The sequence below is a fragment of the Galeopterus variegatus genome, unplaced genomic scaffold (genome assembly GCF_000696425.1).
Source record: "Galeopterus variegatus unplaced genomic scaffold, G_variegatus-3.0.2 Scaffold60, whole genome shotgun sequence".
In the NCBI taxonomy this organism is placed as follows: Eukaryota; Metazoa; Chordata; class Mammalia; order Dermoptera; family Cynocephalidae; genus Galeopterus; species Galeopterus variegatus.
The window spans coordinates 863,034-884,116 of record NW_007726171.1 but is presented as its reverse complement, the minus strand read 5'-3'; the positions used below and the strand labels follow the sequence as shown (position 1 = coordinate 884,116).

Sequence of the window (21,083 nt, the reverse complement as noted above, 5' to 3'; positions counted from 1 at the left end):
AAGTAGTTTTCATATTCATTTTGAATCTTTCTATTCAGTTTGAGAAGTGTATTTATGAAATTTTTGTTTGATTCAGTTGCTTTAATCCTTCTGATCTTTAGCTCTCAAGTAACTCGCATAAACACTGTTAGTGCCCCTCCTTTTCCCCCTATATTCCCTGCCTCTCTCTTTTTTATCTATATCTTTTCCATTTGCACGTGTACACACAAACACATACACCCCATCTCACCCCCCAGTTTCCACTTTCATTTATTTCAAGGTTATGAAGCTTTCTGTGGTGAGCGATGTATCATACACTTAAAGTTTAATAAAATAAAAGGATAAGTCCACTTCTGAATCTTCTAGCATCACTGCCACAAGCATCCTATTTATTTTCATTCTTGGATCCCATCTTTCTAGAGCATTAGTTCTCAACCCTGGCTGCACATTAGGATCACCTGGTCTCCAGTGCCCAAGATATACCCCAGACCAGTTAAATTAGAATTTCTGTGGGTTGGGCCCAGGCATCAGTGTTTTATAAAGGCTTACACAAGTGATTTCTGGTCTCTATAGGAGAGAAAATGGGAGACCAACCTTCCAATAAGAATTGAAATGAGAGTGAAAGATTGGAGGCTGCAGGTGAAAGTGGACCCTTAATTTGTGTCTGTCTCTTTGTTTCTGTGCTTAATTCTGGTTTTCGCAACCTAATTTAAAAACTGCTTTATTCTGATGAGGTCTGTATATCATTATGATATACTGTACTGATAAAGGATTTGAGAATGCTTTCCTTCTTTTAAGCAGCTAAGACTAGATTTTTTCTTTTTCTTTTAAAAAAATTTTTAGTAGGTCTTTGTATTCTGGCTTTTGTCATTTGATTCATTTTCTAGCTAAGAGAGCAAAAACAATGCAGCATAAGACTTCTGACTATCCATTTGTGACCAAGTGTGTATTTCTTCCACCTAGGGTTTCTGTCCTTTTAGAACAATCTGAGGAATCTGGCTTTGAGCCACTGGCCATTGCAGAGTTTCATTCCTGGGCCAGGTTCTAAAGCTGCCGACCTTGAAAACAACCCCCACATGTCCCTTACATCATAATGTTCATCTGGGGCCCCAATAGCATTCTCAGCAGTACTAGTGGCTGTCAGGTAGGCAGCTGGGAAGATAGGTGATTGTATGTTTTAAATGTGCAGGAGGGGATTACATTTCTTTCTTTAGACCACTGCAGAAGAAATTTGTTAGTCGGCATTATGCCTGATTTTACTGCCTGTGTGATGATTTTTAGCATTTTCCTTGCCTCGGCTCCTTTTCAGCAGCTTGAACATTTTTCTTCCATCATCCCTCTTCCCTCCCTATGTGGCAAACTGTTTTCAGCTGCCAGCTATGATTTACGACTAAGTCCATGCACTAGAATTCCAGCTGTGAGCAGCTGTGTGCACATCTGGGAACCTCTTCTTCTTAAGCACCCCCAAAAGATATGCTATGTTTTTAAAAGTCAGTATCTCTCCTTGATTCATGCATGGAATTTCCTTCCTATTGTGGGTTCTGGTATCTTTGGGGACAACCTGGACCCTAACTGCTTTATCTCTCTCAGAGGAAAGCAAGCTGAATATCAGATCAAAGAGATCTTATTACGAAAATCAGACATCAGAAATCTAGTTCATTTGGACAGTCTTTCTAAATATTTTTTTGTGTTACTGCAAAATAAGCTTGCATTATTTTCCATAATAACATTTTTTTTCTTTTTTTTTTCCCCAAAAGATGACTGGTAAGGGGATCTTAACCCTTGACTTGGTGTTGTCAGCACCACACTCTCCCAAGTGAGCTGAGCCGGCCATCCCTATATAGGGATCTGAACCCGTGGCCTTGGTGTTATCAGCACCGCACTCTCCCAAGTGAGCCATGGGACGGCCCTTGGTTTTGGGTTTTTTTAAAATCACAGTCTAGCTCTGCCTTTTAAAGCTAACAACTCATCTACATTGGGAGGGGATAAGCACAGCCCAGGGCCTCTTCTCCAATCCAAGTGCATGAGTATTGGTTTTTGTGATCTCTGAAATGTGCTGTTTTATAGTATTAGCCTTGCATTATTCTTACCTCTTTTCTTTCATAAATATAGATGACTGTGTGAAAAGATGTATTAAAATTATTGGTCAGTGTTAAGGTAAGCTAAAAGTCTAAAAAAATAAAGATTGAGAGAGGTGGTATATTTGAAGTTTATAAAATGAAAAAGGGTTTAGTTAGGGTAAAAATGGACTTGTTTATCATCTCAGAAGCTACAATTTAGGGGTAGTCATTATTAAGGAGATTCAGGTTGAGTGAGATCAGAGGAATTCCTAGATGATGATTTTGGAATATTTTATGAGATATTAAAGACTTTTAAGAATCACTTCTAGTCTTTTGAAGTAATACCAGGAAGGGCAACCACGTCATCTTGCAAGAATATCTCTTAGCATTACTGTCCCTGGCTGGCCTGGTATTGCATTTCTTAAGTTCTAAGAATTTTTCGGAATTGGTGACGGAAATGGTATCAGATGATACTAACTTAGGTTCTACCTTATTGACCTGAGAAACAGGGAGTTTTTTTTTTCTCTTCAAACTGTAACCTTTCTTCATCTTCTGTTTATAGCAGAGCAATGATATCGCTCGGGGCTTTGAGAGAGGACTGGAACCAGAAAAGATCATTGGGGCGACAGATTCCTGTGGTGATTTGATGTTCCTAATGAAATGGTGAGAGAGATTGAATCTCACTTTAGAGTTGTGTTTCTTTGCCAGTAACTCAAATTCGTATGGAAGATAGGGTGGCAAGACTGAGTATGCCCAAACTAAGAATTTGGAATGTCAGGGATCCTTAACCAATACCAGTTGTCAGTATTAAATAGGAATTATGGTTCAGAATGGAATTAATTCTCAAGCTTTGGTATTAAGCCAAATTATAGTAGTCCACATATCAGAAAAAGATAAACTTAAGGTAGGAAACAGAAATACATGACCTAACTATTTGTTTACATGGTTCTGAATCATTTACTGTTACAAGCATGAACCTGTGACCATGGGTTAGGAATTGAGGCTTTCTACCATCACTGAGGGCCAAGACCACTGAATGTTGAAAAAAGAAAAATAATCTCAGCAAAAAGCTTTAGCCTAATACTGGCCAAAGCACAAGTTATTTCATCCAATAGAGAGAGTGGCTCGTAGAGGAAATCGAAGTACTTCCCCTCAATTTGTTTCTTAAAGACAGCGTGATTTATGGTGTGGCTATTGCTACCTGTCTGTTTCCAAGTGTTCTGGGCTTTTGATACATAGATAGTTCGAGCTACAGTGCCACTAAGGAATCTAATTACCCTAAAATTTGTGTAATCAAAAGGTTTAATGTTTTATCTGATTAGAATGCTGCTGGTAAATTACTCAGAAGCATATATTTGAAAAGTCCCTCTACTCTGTCTGCAGTAAGGAGCTGTATTGGATGCTTTTTCCTGCTCAGCCATATGTGTTACTTGTGATTTATATTCACATATTAACTTGCTTTTTCCACCATAGTCAAAATTTGAGTATCTGCTCTAAACTGTGTGTTTTCCCTTTCCTCTTCTCATCCATAATACTTACCTCTATGAATTAAACATCTCAGTTTTCTAGAAAAAGAGGTAGTTATCTTTGTCCACATCTCAGGAAGATTTAAATTTATTTATTTATTTTTTAAAATTTGGAATCATGGTTAAGGAACCATGTTGTTAGATTTTTTTTGATACACTTGGTCGTGCAGGCTGTGTAACTTGGATAATTGAGATTTGCAACTAAATTTCTGTTTTCTTTCAACCTGAGAGAACCTGATTGTTTCGTTTTCTTATTGTTCCAATCCACAGTTCTGACCAAAGGGGTAATGAGTATTTAAAAGTCCACAAGATGAGGATGGTTAAGACCCCTTCACTTAGATGATCCAGAAATTGGATTGATCAACTTATGCATAATCAGTAGAGCAGAATATAGGTTTGATTGTATTCACTTACATGCTCATACACACAAATAAAAATTATGGAAGCAGAATTAATTATTATTATTATTATTTTAAAAGATGACCAGTAAAGGGATCTTAACCCTTGGCTTGGTGTTGTCAGCACCACACTCAGCCAGTGAGTTAACCAGTCATATAGGATCTGAACCCGTGGCTTTGGTGTTATCAGCACTGTACTCTCCCGAGTGAGCCACGGCCGGCCCTAGAATTAATTTATTATGCAAACTTTTTGACTGACCGTACCATGTTTTACATCTAAATTTTAGCTGAAGACTTCTGTTTCTGATATAGTAATTAAATGATGTTCACTCATAATTTATGTGCTTAAATTTCTCCTTGCAAATATTGAATTGTTAGGGTCCTCTTCACTTTGCAAGCAAGGTGAGGAGGAAATCAAGTCACTTAAATCCATATAATGACACAAACCTATGTTTGGACAGAGTCTCTCACTCTTACTTCCTCTCCTTCTAATTCTCATATTTTATCTCCCCAGGAAAGACACAGATGAAGCAGACCTGGTTCTTGCAAAAGAAGCTAATGTGAAATGTCCACAAATTGTGATAGCATTTTATGAAGAGAGACTGACGTGGCATGCATATCCTGAGGATGCGGAAAACAAAGAAAAAGAAACAGCAAAGAGCTAAAGGATGGGGTGGTCTCTGTCATTTCTCTTTGTACATAATACATTCACCTCCCTGCCTCCTTTCCCTTCTACCCACCCTCTTCTATCCTAAACACATCCATAAAAAATGTGCTTATCACTGTGCTCCACAGGAGAAATGTTGGTATTGGTTCTCTTGTAACATAACTGATAGTCTGATTCATGATAAGTGTCTCTCTGTGAAGACCAGGCATTTACATACTGTGTGTAATTCCCACAGTTTTTTCCTTTACACTGATCTCTTCCTTCTGCTCCCCTGTGACCTCAAGATGAGTTTTAACTTTTAAATTACCTTAGAGTCTTGATCTTTTCAGGGTTGTTTGCTTTTTAGATTGGGGGATTTTGTTACAATGGTGGTGAATTTTGGTTTCTTGCTTTGGTTCTTAGAACATGTTGATGACCAGCTGGCCCTTCTTTTGACATGTGGGATAGAAAGGATGTTGCCCATCTTTTAAAAATCTAATAGCAACTGCCTACATGTTGAGGCTTCCCCACCCTTATTCAGCTTTGCCCTGTAGAATACAGGGTTTCTAATGTGGTCTTCTGGGCCACCCTCAGTTGTTCATCCTCACCCACCATCTCAGAATAACTCTGTCCTTTGGAGGACTTGAGATTTTACGTTGGAATTTGTCAAGGCTCTCCTTTTAGCCCCAGGGCTTTTGGCCTTAGTAATCGCTAATTCTGCTTCTGCAAGGTGGTGTCCATTTGTCATAGAATGACAAGATTCTTAACTGTGGAGATTTTTATCTATAGTACATGAGGATGATGGGGTAGGGGTAGGATACAGTTATCTTTATTATCACATATGGTATGTATGTATTATTTCCTACCATCCCTCATATTTAGACTATACATTTATGTAGGTATGAATGATTGCCTGGTGCTTGCTTGTGCCAAGGTGCTAGGCACCCTCCAACCCTGCCAATTTTTGTGGCCTCCCAAAGCATTCCTGTTACCAAAGAGGCTTCAAACTTGACCCTCACTTCTTAGTGGACCTGAGTTTCCCTTCCATGCCATTATTTTCAGTGGGGAATTCTTGGAGGGGAGCCATTGACCATAATCAATTTAAAATATTCATAGCAGTTATAGTCATAAGTTTTTTGCTTTCTTGACTCCTGGATTTGCCACCAGGAGTCCTCAAAGTATTATGCTCTTCCTTTTTTCTACCCTCAAACTTTCAGTTGTTTCTTATTTTTAAAATGAATTTCCATAGAAGGCTTACCACCTCAGAAACTGACAGGCCCTGGCATTAGCATGTTGACACAACCTTCTCTCCCTACTCAACAAAATATTTCCCTTTTGGTTTCCTCTTTGCTATTATATTAAGAGATTTTTCTGATCATATCCTGCCTTTGTCTCACAAGAAATGTCCTACTTTTTTATCCTTTTCTTCTTGTAGTTGAGGGGGGCTAGAGAATCAAGACTAAAAGTAAGGAAATAGCAGGGTTTTGAGCATCCTTGTCCCAGCCCCAAAGCTGAGGAAATAAAAATAAATGCTTGAAATAGCCTTAATTCTAGAGTTCACCAGCCATGGAGGCTGTTTTTCTTGTTGCTTTTGATTTTTAAAACATATAGCTGTGTGGCCAGGAGCATTCAGCCATTTCTAGATTATTCAGAGTAATGAGGAGAATGGATGGATTGCTCTAGTCCACAGATGAGCCAAATAATATGCAAGTCATATACCCATTCATAGCATTTGTTAACACTGCTTCTCTGCTCGGCTGCTGATTGAATTCTGTGTGCTTGTATAAATTATGTCAGAAATTATACTGCACAGTTGAGAAGACAGCTGTTGCTGCAGTGACATGACAGACTGGAACAATGAAGCTTTTGGTTTAAGTCAGCCAGGAAGATCCTTCTGAATGGTAATGTGATTGGGTGAGAACTCATAACCCATGCCTCAAGTGGGTGGGAGTTTTATCTCCATATTACTTTGCTCTCTGAAGGAATAAAAGGCCTTGATCAAGTGCTGGATAATTGACCATTGTCTCATGGGCATCTAAAAGAAAAGGATTATCAGGAAATAAATTTGTAACATAGGTAACCAAGGATAACAACTAGGGTAGACAAGAATAGGACAAAAATAGGCCAGAGTCCTTGAGGTGATCTCGGTCTCTTGATTTGCAGCTGGAGAAAATGATAGCCTATCCATGAAGCCAGTGTATGCCTCCCAGTAACAGTGAGCATAATGTAAGGTGTAGTGACCATATTTTTAAAACCAAAAATCTAGCATGTGAATGAAGAACATGACAACATGAGAAACCTGGGGCACATGGTTGCTGTGGTTATAGGTAATATTTAAGACATTCATCAAGATCTGATTTTCTTTTACCAAAATAACTCAAGTATTATCTACTACTCATCACCCCTTTAATACTCTTCACTCCCATCTCTTTCTGTCCTGAGTTTATTGAATCATGGTCTTGTACTGAGTGCTGCCAAAACAACTTTTGTTCTCTCCCTGCCTACCCGCAGCTGGTTCAGTAGGAATGTATGGAGCCAGAGGGCTATACTGATTTCAGCCCTCAGCACAAAGGAAACTAGATGCCTGCCTATGCCTCCAGCATGTGTTAGTGCTGAGTAGCTGTCCTCTCCCTTGGAGAATTGCAGCCTCAAACTGAAACCTGTTTCAAGGAGCTTTCTCCCCTGTGCAGTGGCCATAGGCTAAGCATGCTTAAATGTGTAAGTCTCAGGTGCTCAAAGTATATTTTTCCTGTTTAGTCCTCTTTCAAAACATCTTTCTATGCTGAATTTCTTCCAGTAATCAGCATTAAGTGATCTCCCTTTCTACAAGAGATTATTAGAGTTTTGCCCAGTAGTGTCTGCCAAGGACAGCTTAGCAGTTCTTCTGATCCCTGGACTGGGTAGATGGCCTTCATGTTAAGATCAACTTTTGGGAAAGTCAGCCTGGATGGAAGCAACCATTTTAAATCTGGAGAGCACCATATGGTTTTTTCTCCTTCAAATAGCAATCCAGTTTTTGTTTGCTATAAGCGTTTGGACCCATGGTTCTGACATTCAGAAGTCTTGGTAGTGCTTGGCTGTTTCTCAGCCATGTGTGCGTACTGCTTTTTGTTGCTTGTGAAAGGTCGGTTCTGTTCCCATAGCTTGGACAGTTATTACTCTTTTTCATTCCACCTGTAGTCACCCTGCAGCCCATTTTCCTTATATTCAGGCCAAATCAGAGGGCATTGAAGAAGGCTTTTGGGATTTTCATCTTGAGATCTGTGGTCTCACCTCACCTGAGGTACAGTGAGAGGTCAGAGGGAACTTTAGCCCACCTCACCTGAGGTACAGTGAGAGGTCAGAGGGAACTGCGTTGGGCTCAGGAGTGATTGTCCTCACCTCACCTGAGGTACAGTGAGAGGTCAGAGGGAACTGCGTTGGGCTCAGGAGTGATTGTCTCTGCCCTTAGGGTTCAAATTTGAGGGCCTTTAAATACTATGTTAAAATGACATGAGAACCCCATTAGATTTGAAATGAGGAAGCTTTCTCTCACAAATCAGGTTAAAGGAAAAGGTCATTTTGCACCCAGGACCCCATCCTTTTGGTTTAGATATTTAGAGTAAAAATTATGTTGAGGTCTGTACTTTTGTAATTGGACCACCAAGCATGCCTGTGGCAAGGCAGAGAGAGGAAATGTCTGGAGCCAGTGTATTAAAATTTCATGCTGGCTTTGCCTACTAATCATGAAAATTATGTTAAAAAATAGAGATATTACCAACTTAACACCCATACGCATATGCTCTGAATTGGGTACCCCTCCCACCCAATTTACATTGAACTGTCCAAATTCTACTCATATTAGAAAACATTAACATTTGTTTCATTCAACAAATATTTTTTGGCCTGGGGATACAAAGTTCAAAAAGAGGCCATCTCTGCCCTCAAAGAACTTTCACACTGGTGTGGGATGGACTGACCAGTAATAGTTCCATGTAATAAATGCTACAAATGAGTACAAATTTCTGATTTGGGGGCAGAGATAACTGACTGCTTTTGGTACAGTATGTGGCCCTACAGTAGGAGAGCGACTTAAACTGGTTCATATGTGGAAAGGACCTGTAACCTTGGGTGAACTTAGTTAATTGGCTGTAGAACACAACAAGGGCTTTATTTCAGGAGATAAATATAGCAGAGGGTTAGTTAGAAATGCCATTATCACCAAGAGAGAAAACAGGTGAGTGGAGATTGGGAACCCCTGATTTTGGTCCCTGGTTTAGACCCTGCCAAAGTATTTAGAGGTATAGTTAATTCTTACTTATGGAGAGCAACTATGTTGCAGATCCAGTTTTGTGGAGGATTTTTCATGATTGTGGGTTCTATAACAACATTTATTCCTCATGGACATTTTATCAGAGTTCCTCAGATCTTTTTCAATTTCTCATCCCTTTTGGAGGAATGAATATGAGGCTGGCTTTAAGCCTAAAACAGGGACGTACCTTCCAATGACAAGAGATTTGCTAAAAAAGAAGGCTTGGGCACATTCGTTAATACCTGAGCATGTACCCTGGGAGTATAGTTTGATTAGAAACTGTGAGAGGGTGATTTCTAAGCAGGGACTTGTGTCAATTATTTGGGAATCTCCAGTAATACACAGATCCTGGAGTCTCAGATTTAATCAGTCCAAGGAGGTCTAGGGTGAAGCTTAGCCTGGTTAAGAAACAGTCTGACCTTAAGAAAGTCCTCAATTTCTGACCCATGTGACCATAAGAAAAAGATGCTTATTTCTGCCTAGATAATTGAGAGTTGACTAGCTTTGGAAGTCAAGAATTCCCAGGATTAGCATAACTGTTTTGGAAAGTTAAAGCATGAAGTTCTTTGGATAGCTTCATAAAAACAATTCTAGTTCCTTTTTGCTTGTGCTGAATTTCTTGAATTTTAATCTACCTCATCCTGTCTTTTTAGAATTACTTCAGCTTGTTGCCACTTTAACATTATGCTTGACTTTGGTTTTCTAAGATGGAGTTTTTCGTATTCATGGGTAGTTTGTTCTCTTGCCTTTTTATCCTGGTCCTCATTTCACCTGACATTATCTCATATTGCTCCTCTATCAGAGAAGTGTTTTAAAATATTTTCAAGTCTTGTTTTGTGAGAAGAAAGTGATCTTCCAATGCTGTTTGTCTCTGAGGTCAGTAAGAAAAGGAATTAAAACAAGGTCGTGGGGGAGGGGTGGGTCCTGCACTGGAGGCAAAAGCTCACAAGGAAAGAGCCATTAATTAAGACAATTTCAAAGTCAACTGATTGTGGTCATTAATGTCATAATAGATCAAAACCTAATTATCACAGCCTAGGTAAGAGCCATCAGTATTAATCGGAAAATCTAATAGGAAACTATTATCAAGAAATTAGGCCAAATTGAATGCAGTGAACTTTTTATCTTGTCATTCCCTATTTTTTTTGGTGATGTCCCCTGGTACTGGCAGGTGTGACCCTAACAGTTAATCCAAGCCTAATTGGCCAGTTTGTCATGCTTTTTAAGGATTTTTTTTTAAGGAATTTCAAACATAGACTGAACCTGAATTGTCATTGCTGAAAGATCAATCTTGGACTTTCTAATCACCTGGACTTGTCCAGTGTGATCAGCAATCATTGAAAAAAAGTATATTTAGGTCTTGGAATGGTTCCTGGAACTAGAGTATCCCTGGTGAACATTCTACTGTGTGTGCTGATAAATCATTCTTCGAGCTTCTATTGTAGAGTCCTGTTGCACTGGCTACTGTGAGGGAATATCGAAAAAAAGGAGGGGCGTTCTGCCTGGAAATTCTTTGAGAACACCTGAAAAGAGAGTTTGATTCTGTCACAATACTCTTAAGGCTCAAGTCAGTGTTTTCCAGTTTCCAGTAGTGTTAGTATTTGATCCTAAACCAGGGCTGGCTGCCCCCATCCTCTAGATTTAGGATAAGGGACATAATGATTTCTACCAGAATCCAGAGTAAATCCAAAGGGGGGGAAAAGACATCGACTCTTTTTTTCTTTTGCCTTTCTTTTGTTATACTTCTGGCAGGAAGAAAGAATATTACAAGAGTCTGTATGACTAGTTACAGAGAATACTTCATCCCCTCTCCCTGAACAAAAAAGCAGGGGTCACCATTTATATCCTTAATCTTGAGTTGTTTATGAAGACGCTGCAACTGTTGAAATTGAGCTGAGGCAGAGAGGTTGGAAAGATGATGTCCTCTGGGTATCGTGAGGAGGGACATGAAGCAGCAGGGGGGTGTTTGGTGGTGCTAGGATGCCTATGCTACCAACCCTGCAGCTCTACAAGAGCACTACCAAGACCGCTACTGGGGAAATGATTCTTATTGTTTGTGCTTAAGTGTGGTGTTGCTTCTTTCTGGGTTTTAGGAATTTGGGTTACTTAATACAAAACTTTTAAGAAATCAGTGTGACTTAGTCCTTAACCTCTTATGATAAAGTAAATATTTCTTTATAGAAGAATTCATGTCCTTAAAGTTTAAAATGTAATTTTATTTTCAGAATATCCATTAACACATGACTTTCAGAAGCAGTTTGTTTCTCCAAGTTCCGTCACACTATGCTATGTAAACAGTAGACCCTCGGTTTATACTTGTGGGTTGATTGAGTTCATCTAGTTTGCAGAGTGAGGCATACCTACCAACTTCCTTTTGCTCTTAAGTGCACTCTGAGAAGTAAAATGCTGTAGGAAGTGGAATAAGAATTGAGTGGATGCTGACTCTGTGCCAACCTCCTCAACTGATTCATAATGGCTGACCTTGGGCAAGTCACTCCTTTCAATGCCTCAGTTCCCCATCTGTCAAATGGGGGTAATAATACTGACCTACCTCACAGGGGTGTTGTGAGGCATTGTAAATCAAAGTTGATAGAATAGGGTCCTCTATAAAGGATGCCTTGAGCCGAAGTTTAAACCTGGCACAGGCTTTAGACCTCACTGAGTTGTCTCCAAGAGTGGAACTACTTAGTGACCTCGGCAAATTCTCTGCCCCCCACCCCTCATCAAAGCTGCTAGTTCTGATGTTGACAGTGTTTTCATGAATGTTGGAGTCTTAATAGTCCAGACTTAGGGTGTTATGAGGGAAGGCACTTAGTATTTTCTATGTCTTACATTCACAAAGAGGCTATTTCAGACCCAGGAGCATTGGATTAGGGAACCATGAGGCAGGGATGCTACTGCTTGTTTCTATAGGTTGGGAATTAAAGTCCCATTCCCAATGGGTTTGAAGCAGACTTGGACTGTCTCAGGAGCAAAACAATCCTCAAGGGTTTTGATTTATATCATTGCTTATCACTTCCCAAACTGATCCCCAGGACAACGGGGTTGCTGCGCCCCTTTGTGGTGTCTGTACCTGAGTCTCCGCCTTCTGATAGGAACCAGCTGGTTCAATAAACATAACCACCTCCTCATCCCCCACCAAAAAAGAGCTACATTGGAATGTTTTTTTCTAGAAATATGTGAAACACTCAGAATTGGGCATTGATCCTTAAACCTTCATCCAATTCACTGTATTCAATATCTCATCTCTTTCTCAGTGTCCAGTCTGAACCTGACCTTCACCTTTTTTCCCTCTGTTTTGAGAGAACTTTGAATGCTATTTCTATTTGCCCAGGTGTGGGCTCAAGAGCCTTAATCTTTCCATCTAAGTTTAGGGGCTCAGCCAGTTCTTTTTCCCAATAGGGCTCTTTCTCCTTTCCCTCTCTTTGGCCCTAGATTTGTAACCCATGAAAAAGCACAAGGTCCTGGCCCCTTGCAGTCACATTCTGGTTGTCTGTGTTTTGTGGACTCTGCTCCCACAGTTTACCCAGCACTGGCGGTACCAGACGGTTCTGTGGAGTTCTGGAGGATAGAGAGCACAGTCTGACGTCCTGCCAAGTCACCAAGAGTTGATTCACCCGTGGCCTGCTGGCTTTCCCACCACTTCCCACAGGATGGGATCTAAGAGACTTAAGAGGCTGGGTTTCTTTCAGCACTCTGTACCCTCCTGAGTAGCAGAACAAATCACACCTTGTAGCCAGATTTCTGAATAGAAATGAGAAATTGAATTCTCTGGACTTTTTGGTTTGTGGGGGAGTTTTGGTTGTGTTTCTTGGTTTTATTTCAGCCAAACATGTCTGCTTTTTTTTTTTAAAAAAAAGGATAAGTGATCTAAATATGTGTTCGCCTTTTAAATGTAAATGTGTAAAAGTAGGCATTTATGTGTTTCCACAACTGACATCTGATGTAGACCTCATTCTCTCCCCCTCTTCCACCCACCTCTTTTCCCTCTTTTCATACTCTTGTATTGGTTCTAATAAATGGTTGCTTTTCAAATATGGATCCTGAGTGGTGGTTTGAAGATCTGGGTCTTACACCCCTTTAATTTGGGCCTTGGAGTGTCAGCCAGGAGTCACACATACCAGTTTCTGAAAGAGCAGCGAGACTTGGAGAACAGGGGCTTTTCCCCCAAGTATTCTTGGCCTCTGACTTTCAACTAACACCCACTGGGTGGCACAAACCTGAGGAAATAGAACATAGGAAAACATACATGTATGTACTTGTTTTCCTACTCTATTCCATCACGTGGTTCAGTTTGTATGTCTTCCTGATTTCCATGCTCTTCTTTGCTTCTGATGATTCAGAGAATAAACATTAGCCTTCAGAGACAGACCCCTAGAAGAGTCAGCTCATGGTTATTAGAATTTATGAAACGCCACATCAAGTAAACACAATCTAGATCATTTTTTTTTTTTGATGGTTGCTGGTACAGGGATCCTTGATCTTGCTGTTATGAGCACTATGCTCTAGCCAGCTGAGCTAACTGGCCATCCTCTAAATCAGTTTTGAAAGTCTCAACAGGCCGGCTCGTAGCTCACTTGGGAGAGGGTGGTGCTGATAACACCAAGGCCATGGGTTCGGATATATATATAGGGATGGTCGGTTAGCTCACTTGGGAGAGCGTGGTGCTGACAACACCAAGTCAAGGGTTAAGATCCCCTTACTGGTCATCTTTTTTAAAAAGAAAGAAAATCCCAGTGGATGAGTTTGTAAGTGTAACTTTGTATTTTATCTGATCTGCTTCACAAGTACCAAAGAAGCTGTCTTCTCTGAGGAGCAAAATACTTGAGGGTCAGGAATGTGGGGTGTCAATTGGAAGTTGGATTAGGAGGGGAAAAGTATGTGAATAATCAAGAATGTATTGGGTAATATAAGCCTGATGCAGTCCTGAATCTAATGGTGATGGGCAGAAACTCACAAAAGACTAAGTGAGGAAGTTGGAGAGATCCCAGAACCCAGACATCCTCCCACTGAGATGTGACTCCTCTGAAGCCGAGTCCTTGTTTCTGTCTTATCTGCAATTCTCTCTTCTTGTTTTCCTTCTTGCTGCTGAGTTATAGGGTCTCCACAGTCTAATCTTGTAAAGTCTTATGAAGACATCTGTAGGTTGGCTGGCTTAATGGCCCATGACCCCATAAACATGGGACAGGAGAGCCATTTGGTTCACTTCAGAACTAGACCCTTCTGGACATTATTTATTTCCTACCTCTGAAGCCTGTGACTGCTTGTTCCCTTCCCTTTCTCTTTCTAGTTCTCTCACCGTCTAGTTTGTCTCTGCCTCAGGCCCATCAGAAAACACAACTCCAGGGTTTTGACTCTTGCACTCCCACTCCTAAACAACTGTGTCTTGGTTTTTGTTTCCCTCCAGTGAGGGGGTATGCCTGCACAGCACTCCTTCAGATGAGCTCATTATTACTCATAACTCCAGGAATCTTGCCTCTCAGTCTGCTGGACCAGGCGATTTTGCCTCTTCTTTTGTCTCCACCAAAGGGCTGCAGAGCTAGTGAAATCAATGCCCTGCTGGTAGCCTGGGGAAAATGGAAGATCACTGTGTGGGAGTCTCTGCTTCATTGGATCGCTGAGCACACAGCTGTAAATTGCTGTTAGAGTCGGCAGCCACAAGGCAGCCTCTACACTTTGGAAGGAAATGTGAGCTGGGGGTGAGCCCTACTACTGAGTGCTGTTGATCATGAGTGTGTGCAGAGGGAGCCCATTACAGCCTGTGGGCACACCAAGTTGCTACCCAAGCCTTGAGAGTGACCTGTGTGTGTGTGTCGGGGGAGGGGGTAGGCAAGGCAAAAGCTGGGGGCCAACTAGTATGTGCAGGCATACTACACAAGCACTGCGGGGCTCAGTTCAGGTAGAGATGGGAAAGTAATGACAGAGTGTGAGAAAACCCTGTGAACTCACCTGCTGAAAGTCACGGGCAAGCTGAAGATAGATGAAAGGAACTGTGCTTCTCGGCTCTTTGGCTCCTTGGTCTTTTTTTCCTCCTCCCTATTGCTCTCCTGCTTTCCCCACCCCCTCTGCAGCTGCAACATCTTGCTTTCCAGGTGCCAGCTCCCTCCTCTCTTAGCTTCTGTCTTTATTTGTGCAGTTGTATTTTTTATGGGTTTTCCCCTTTGTCTACTATATCGTATGCATTTTTCTCTTTTTTCTTCTCATTTCTGGTCTCTCCACCCTATGTTCTCTCCACGCCCTTTAAATTCCAAAAGCAAGCTCAATTTGGACATTTAATTTTTTTTTTTTTTTTTGTCTTTTGTCTTTTTCTGTGTCCGGCAACGGATCGCAACCCTCAGTGTTGCCCCCGGGTCAGGAATGTGGGGTGTCAATTGGAAGTTGGATTAGGAGGGGAAAAGTATGTGAATAATCAAGAATGTATTGGGTAATATAAGCCTGATGCAGTCCTGAATCTAATGGTGATGGGCAGAAACTCACAAAAGACTAAGTGAGGAAGTTGGAGAGATCCCAGAACCCAGACATCCTCCCACTGAGATGTGACTCCTCTGAAGCCGAGTCCTTGTTTCTGTCTTATCTGCAATTCTCTCTTCTTGTTTTCCTTCTTGCTGCTGAGTTATAGGGTCTCCACAGTCTAATCTTGTAAAGTCTTATGAAGACATCTGTAGGTTGGCTGGCTTAATGGCCCATGACCCCATAAACATGGGACAGGAGAGCCATTTGGTTCACTTCAGAACTAGACCCTTCTGGACATTATTTATTTCCTACCTCTGAAGCCTGTGACTGCTTGTTCCCTTCCCTTGGCCCCTGGACATTTAATTTCAATTCCATCAAATTATTATCTTTCTTGCAACAACCTGGGACTGTTCACAAGCTCTTTCTACCCCATGCCACCTCTGGAAGCAGGTGCATCTCTTTCTGTGTATAATGTGATGCCCCCTCTCAGACTGGGAGAGGTGTGCTGGCTCAATAGCCTCATGCCTTCTCTTGGCAAAGCCTTGCTTGATGATTTGGTTATGAGCCAGGGATGGAGGAAGAAATGCTGAGAATTGAGCTTGTTGATAAATTTGGAGGCTGCTGAGATGAAAAGGTTTGGGGTTATTGCACAGTTTCCTTTTCTTTCCCCTTCCCGCTGCTGCTTCTGTCCTCTGGAGAAGGAAGCTGGTGGGTATTGACCACAGCTGCTGCAGCTTATGAAATTCTCTTCTACGTCTGCAGCAAGGGTGGGGGGTAAGGGGCAAGTGAGATCTGCATCAAGGGGGAGGAGGACAGGTGAACTGGAACCTTGCCTTTGTTATGTAGGATGGGATGAACTATTTCTTCATGCTATGTCCAATATCACACATCACTTCCCTAGGCAGCCTGTTTCCCCCTTGCCTGGATCTGACTGCTCCTTTGTCATTTATCCCCTTGCTCTAGTTCCTGCTTTACCATTCTAGTCATGTCTGCTCTTGGAGCAGGGAGTTGGAGGATGGAGCTGCCATGATGTTCCCAGGGGAGAGCAGAGCTGGGGCTGGCTCCCTGCTCTTTCAGGTTGCAGTGCGGCTATATCTCTCCTGCTTCTATACCAGGACACAGAATGCTTTCTCTCTCCATGTTTGCCCTTTTTTTTACTTTCCTCTCCCTGACCTTTTCTCTTGTTCCTCTCCCTGACCTTTTCTCTTGTTCATTATCCTTTCTCAGTTACTGTTTTTCCTTTTCATCATCTCAGTTCCTCTCTCCGTTTTTTCCTTTCCCTGTTTTTTTGTCTCGTTTTGTTTTGGCAGCTGGCCAGTAAGCGCTCTCCCTGTTCTTCCATTTTCACAATTCCAAGAGTAGAGACCTAATAAGGAGGATTGAGGGAAGGGGTTGAGAGTGAAAGAAAAGTATAGATTGTTTTTCCTCTGCTCCTTTGCAGCTGTGGGGAAGAGGGAACTTGCCCTCTTTCTCTTCTTGGGGATTGGAGCATCTCTCTATCCTCAGCCCTCCTGATTTTCTCAGCAATGATGTCTGAAACAGTGTTTTGTTTTTGTTTTTGTTTTTTAAACAGGGATTCTTAACCTTGAAAACAGTTTCAGGGCTGGCCGGTTGCTCAGTTGGTTAAAGCATGGTATCATATCACTAAGGTCAAAGGGTAGCAGCTAGCTGCCAAAAAAAGGAAAAGTTTGAATTCTTATTGGTTCTTTGTGATTATATGTGTGTGATAGAGACCCTTGGCATTCTTGTGAAAACAAAATCAGTTCTCTGTGTGGTATATTTCTGTTACAAATTTTAAGATAACCCCTTTCTGATAAAACATTTAAAATAACCCTCCTTGAGATGATTGGAGCCATCTGGGGTATTGCAACAAGACTGGAAATCATTGATCTTTAGCGTCCAGCTAAACCACTTTGAATACTTATTTCTGTTTGAATTTTTTCCTCCCTTTTAGCATGGGAATAAAAACGTCCCTCTATGGGGGTCTCCCATTGCCCCCTTCATCAGCCTAAGAGAGGTAAGGAACAGTGCCTGGGCTCAGAGATTGAATCTTTCATCTCTACACTTTACTTCTCCCCATGCTTCTTTCACTCAAAGCAGAGAAGAAGGTTTCTGGTTTAGATTAAGGAGCTGGGTCAGAGGTGGTTGGGAACCAAGTTGCAAGCTTGGAGACACGAGGTGGAAGAAAGAGAGGCACAGGGTTGTCCCAGTGAAAAATTAGGAGACTGGAATGAAATGAGGAAGGATGGGAGGGGACTTGGAAGAACAGATGATGTGCAGGGGACATATGTGTGCCAAAACACAGATGTGAGGAATGGGAAGCTCATGGAAGGGGCAGGCGAGGCCTTCTGAGGCTGTGCATCCTCTGCCTCCAGGTAGTGTCCTCACTCAAACAGCCAGCTAGAACTTCACTTCTGAAGAGTTCTGTGCAATGAATCAACTTAGCGTTCACTCTCATGAGTTCTGAGTTAGGATAGTCTTTGCTTTGGACTGAATCACCTCCCTGAAAATATAAAAAATATTTGGATTATTTCAGGAGGCCTTTCTGCATCCTGAATGATTTCAATCAATTTCCACCCTAGTGTGCACGTGGGGAGGGGGGGAGTGCCTGGAATCCTGATATTTTTTCCTTTTGATCCCAAATTCTGCTTTAGGTGAGCCCAGGAAGGGAATGAGAAGGGAGTGTGTATAGGGAGGGAGGTTGAAGAGTTGGCAGTACAGGTGGCTGCAGGTAAGGATAGCCCAATCTTCATCAGAGATCTCAGAACTGAATAACTTGCTGTCTACAAAGAAGAGCTGGGGCAAACAGCCCCTTTCTTCTCCCAAGGAAGAAAGCTCTGTGTGTGTATGAGTTGGAGGGTTGTATTAATTTGAATATAACTCTCTGAATATATATTTGTACTCATTCAAGTATATTAAATTCCATTGAGTCCAAGTTCAGTCACTTTAATGGAGGAGAAGCAATGGCCTAGATAATTCAAGGCTGCAGATAATCCCCAAATCATTTATAAATATGCTTGAAAGGTGCTTGGATTGGCTCTCAGGAGGGGCTTCAGAAGGTGCCTTGTGGGCTTCTCTGGACCAAGAGGAAGAAATCAGTAATGCAGGCAAACGAAAAGCTGCTCTTAGATCTGCACAAGGACAGCCATACATATAAGAAGCACAAAATTGCAGGCATCGTGTCTCTTCAGGCAGAAAGACAGGAGGTGAGAGAGCCTTAGGGGCAACATATTATTGAAGAGCAGTAAGCATGTTGGAAGGCCAAAGGACTGAGAGAGGATAGGAAGCAATATAAGCTCACAAGTGATCTCGTTCAGAATTAGCCAGTGTACCAGCCTAGAACAACCCAGACACTGGGCAAAGTCATTAGTTAAGAATTCAATCTTGTCTGTGTCATTCACAGGCTATGTGATATTGGCTGAATTAATTCCCCTCTCTGGGTATCAGTTTCCTGAGGGGACTCAGATCAAATGTTGAATAATTTCATTTTTCACAAAATATTTTTAAATGTAATTATAACAAAAAATTGATAAAAGAAAAAATTGGAACAGCCATAATTTTATCATGTTAATATAATACATATTTTTACATTTGTAGGCTTGACCAGATTTTGTCCATACAAGACAAATTCCTGTTTTTACATAGCGTGTGTATTATTTTGTATTTTTTTTACTGAACATCAATAATAGTTCTGTAGCACTATGTATTCTTTTTAATTTTTTTATTGACAAATTATAATTATATGTATATATTTACAGGGTACAAGAGTGATGTTATATATATATAATACACAGTGTGGAATGATTGAATCAAGCAAATGAACATATCCATCATTTATTCCTCCTGTCCAACTGAAACTTTGTATCCTTTGACCAATATCTCCCCATTCGCCCCACCCCCCAGCCTCTGGTAACCACCATTTCTACTCTCTGCTTCTATCAGTTCGATTGTTATAGATCCTACATTATAAGTGAGAACATGTGGTGTTTATCTTTATATGCCTGGCTTATTTCACTTGGCGTAATGTCCTCCAGGTTTGTCCATGTTGTTGCAAGTAACAGAGTTTCCTTCTTTGTAAATGCTGAATAGTATTCCTTTGTGTATATATACATTTTCTTCATCCATTTATCTGTTGGTGGACACATAGGTTGATTCCATAACTTGGTTGTTGTAAATAATACTGTAATGAATATGGGAGTGTAGATATCTCTTTGACATACTGATCTCAGATCCTTAGGATATATACTCAGAAGTGGGATTGCTGAATCATATGTTAATTTTATTTTTAGTTTTCTGAGGAAGGAACCTTCATAATGGAGCTTTTCCATAATGGCTATATCAATTTACATTCCCACCAGCAGTGTACAGGGTCTCCCTTTTCTCCACATCCTTGTCAACACTTATTATCTCTCATCTTTTTCATAGCAGCTATTCTGACAGGTGTGAGGATATGTCTTATTGTGGTTTTAATCTGCATTTCCCTAGTGATTAGTGATGCTGAGCATTTTTTCATATAGCTGTTGGCCATTTGTATGTCTTCTGTCAAGAAATGTCTATTTAGTGGAAATTAACCAGTTTTGAGAAAAAGAAAAGAAATGTCTATTCAGGTCCTTTCTCATTTTTTAATCAGGTGGTTTATTTTTTTCCTGTTGAATTGAGTTCCCTTGTATTTTGGATATTAACCCTTTATCAAATGTATGGCTTGCAGATATTTTCTCCCACTCCATAGGATGTCTTTTCACTTTGTTTATTGTTTCCTTTGCTGTGCAGAAGCTCTTTTAGTTTGACATAATCTCACTTGTCTATTTTTGCTTTTGTTGCCTGAGCTTTGGGGGTCAAATCCAAAAAAACATTGCCCAGGCCAATGTTATACAGTTTTCCTCCTATGTTTTCTTCTAATATTTTTACAGTTTGGGGTCTTACATTTAAGTCTTTAATCTATTTTGAGTTGAATTTGTGTATGGTTTGAAGTAAGGGTTTATTTTATTCTTCTGCCTGTGAATATCAAGTTTTCCCAACACCCTTTTTTGAAGAGTCTGTCCTTTTCCCATTGTGTGTTCTTTGCATCTTTGCCAAAAATCAATTGACCATAAATGTGTGGGTTCATTTCTGGGCTCTCTATTCTGTTTGATTGGTTAATGTGTCTATTTTTATACCAGTACCATGCTGGGTTTTTGTTTTTGCCATGCAGTTTTAATTATTGTAGCTTTGTAATATAGTTTGAAGTCAGGTCGTGAGATGTCTTGTTCTTTTTTTTCAAGATTGCCTTAGCTATTTGTTTTTCTGTGTGTGTGTGGCTGCAAATGAATTTTAGTGGTTTTTTTTTTTTTTCCTATTTCCATGAAATATGACATTGGAATTTTGGTAGGGATTGTATTGAATCTTTAGATTGCCTTAGGTAGTATGACCATTTTAAAATTTTTAATTCTTCCGATCCTTGAACACAGAATATTTTTCTATTTATTTGTGTCTTCTTCAATTTCTCTCATCAATGTTTTATAGTTTTCAGTGTACAGATCTTTTGCATCCTTGGTTAAATTTATTCCTAGGTTTTTTTTGGGGTTTTGTAGCTATTGTAAATAGGATTATTTTCTTGATTTCTTTTTTGGATAATTTGTTTCTAGTGTATAGAAACGCTACTGATTTTTTTTTTTTTTTTTTTTTTTAAAGAAAACCAGTAAGGGGATCTTAACCCTTGACTTGGTGTTGTCAGCCCCACGCTCACCCAGG

The 21,083-nt window shown here is 40.6% G+C and overlaps 1 protein-coding gene across 5 annotated transcripts in view; it reads left to right on the top strand.

The window, feature by feature from the left end:
• Positions 1-21,083, top strand: part of CBX5 (chromobox homolog 5) — a 48,914-nt gene that overhangs the window by 24,796 nt on the left and 3,035 nt on the right. For 3 of the 5 annotated variants that reach the window (XM_008576167.1, XM_008576182.1, XM_008576174.1), the window contains exons 4-5: positions 2,602-2,702; positions 4,478-6,611. In XM_008576167.1, coding sequence (XP_008574389.1) covers positions 2,602-2,702; positions 4,478-4,628 — 252 coding nt within the window. In that variant the 3' untranslated portion in view covers positions 4,629-6,611. Of the gene's footprint in view, positions 1-2,601; positions 2,703-4,477; positions 6,612-21,083 lie in introns of those variants that run through there. The other 2 variants (XM_008576188.1, XM_008576194.1) reach the window with 2 other exon arrangements.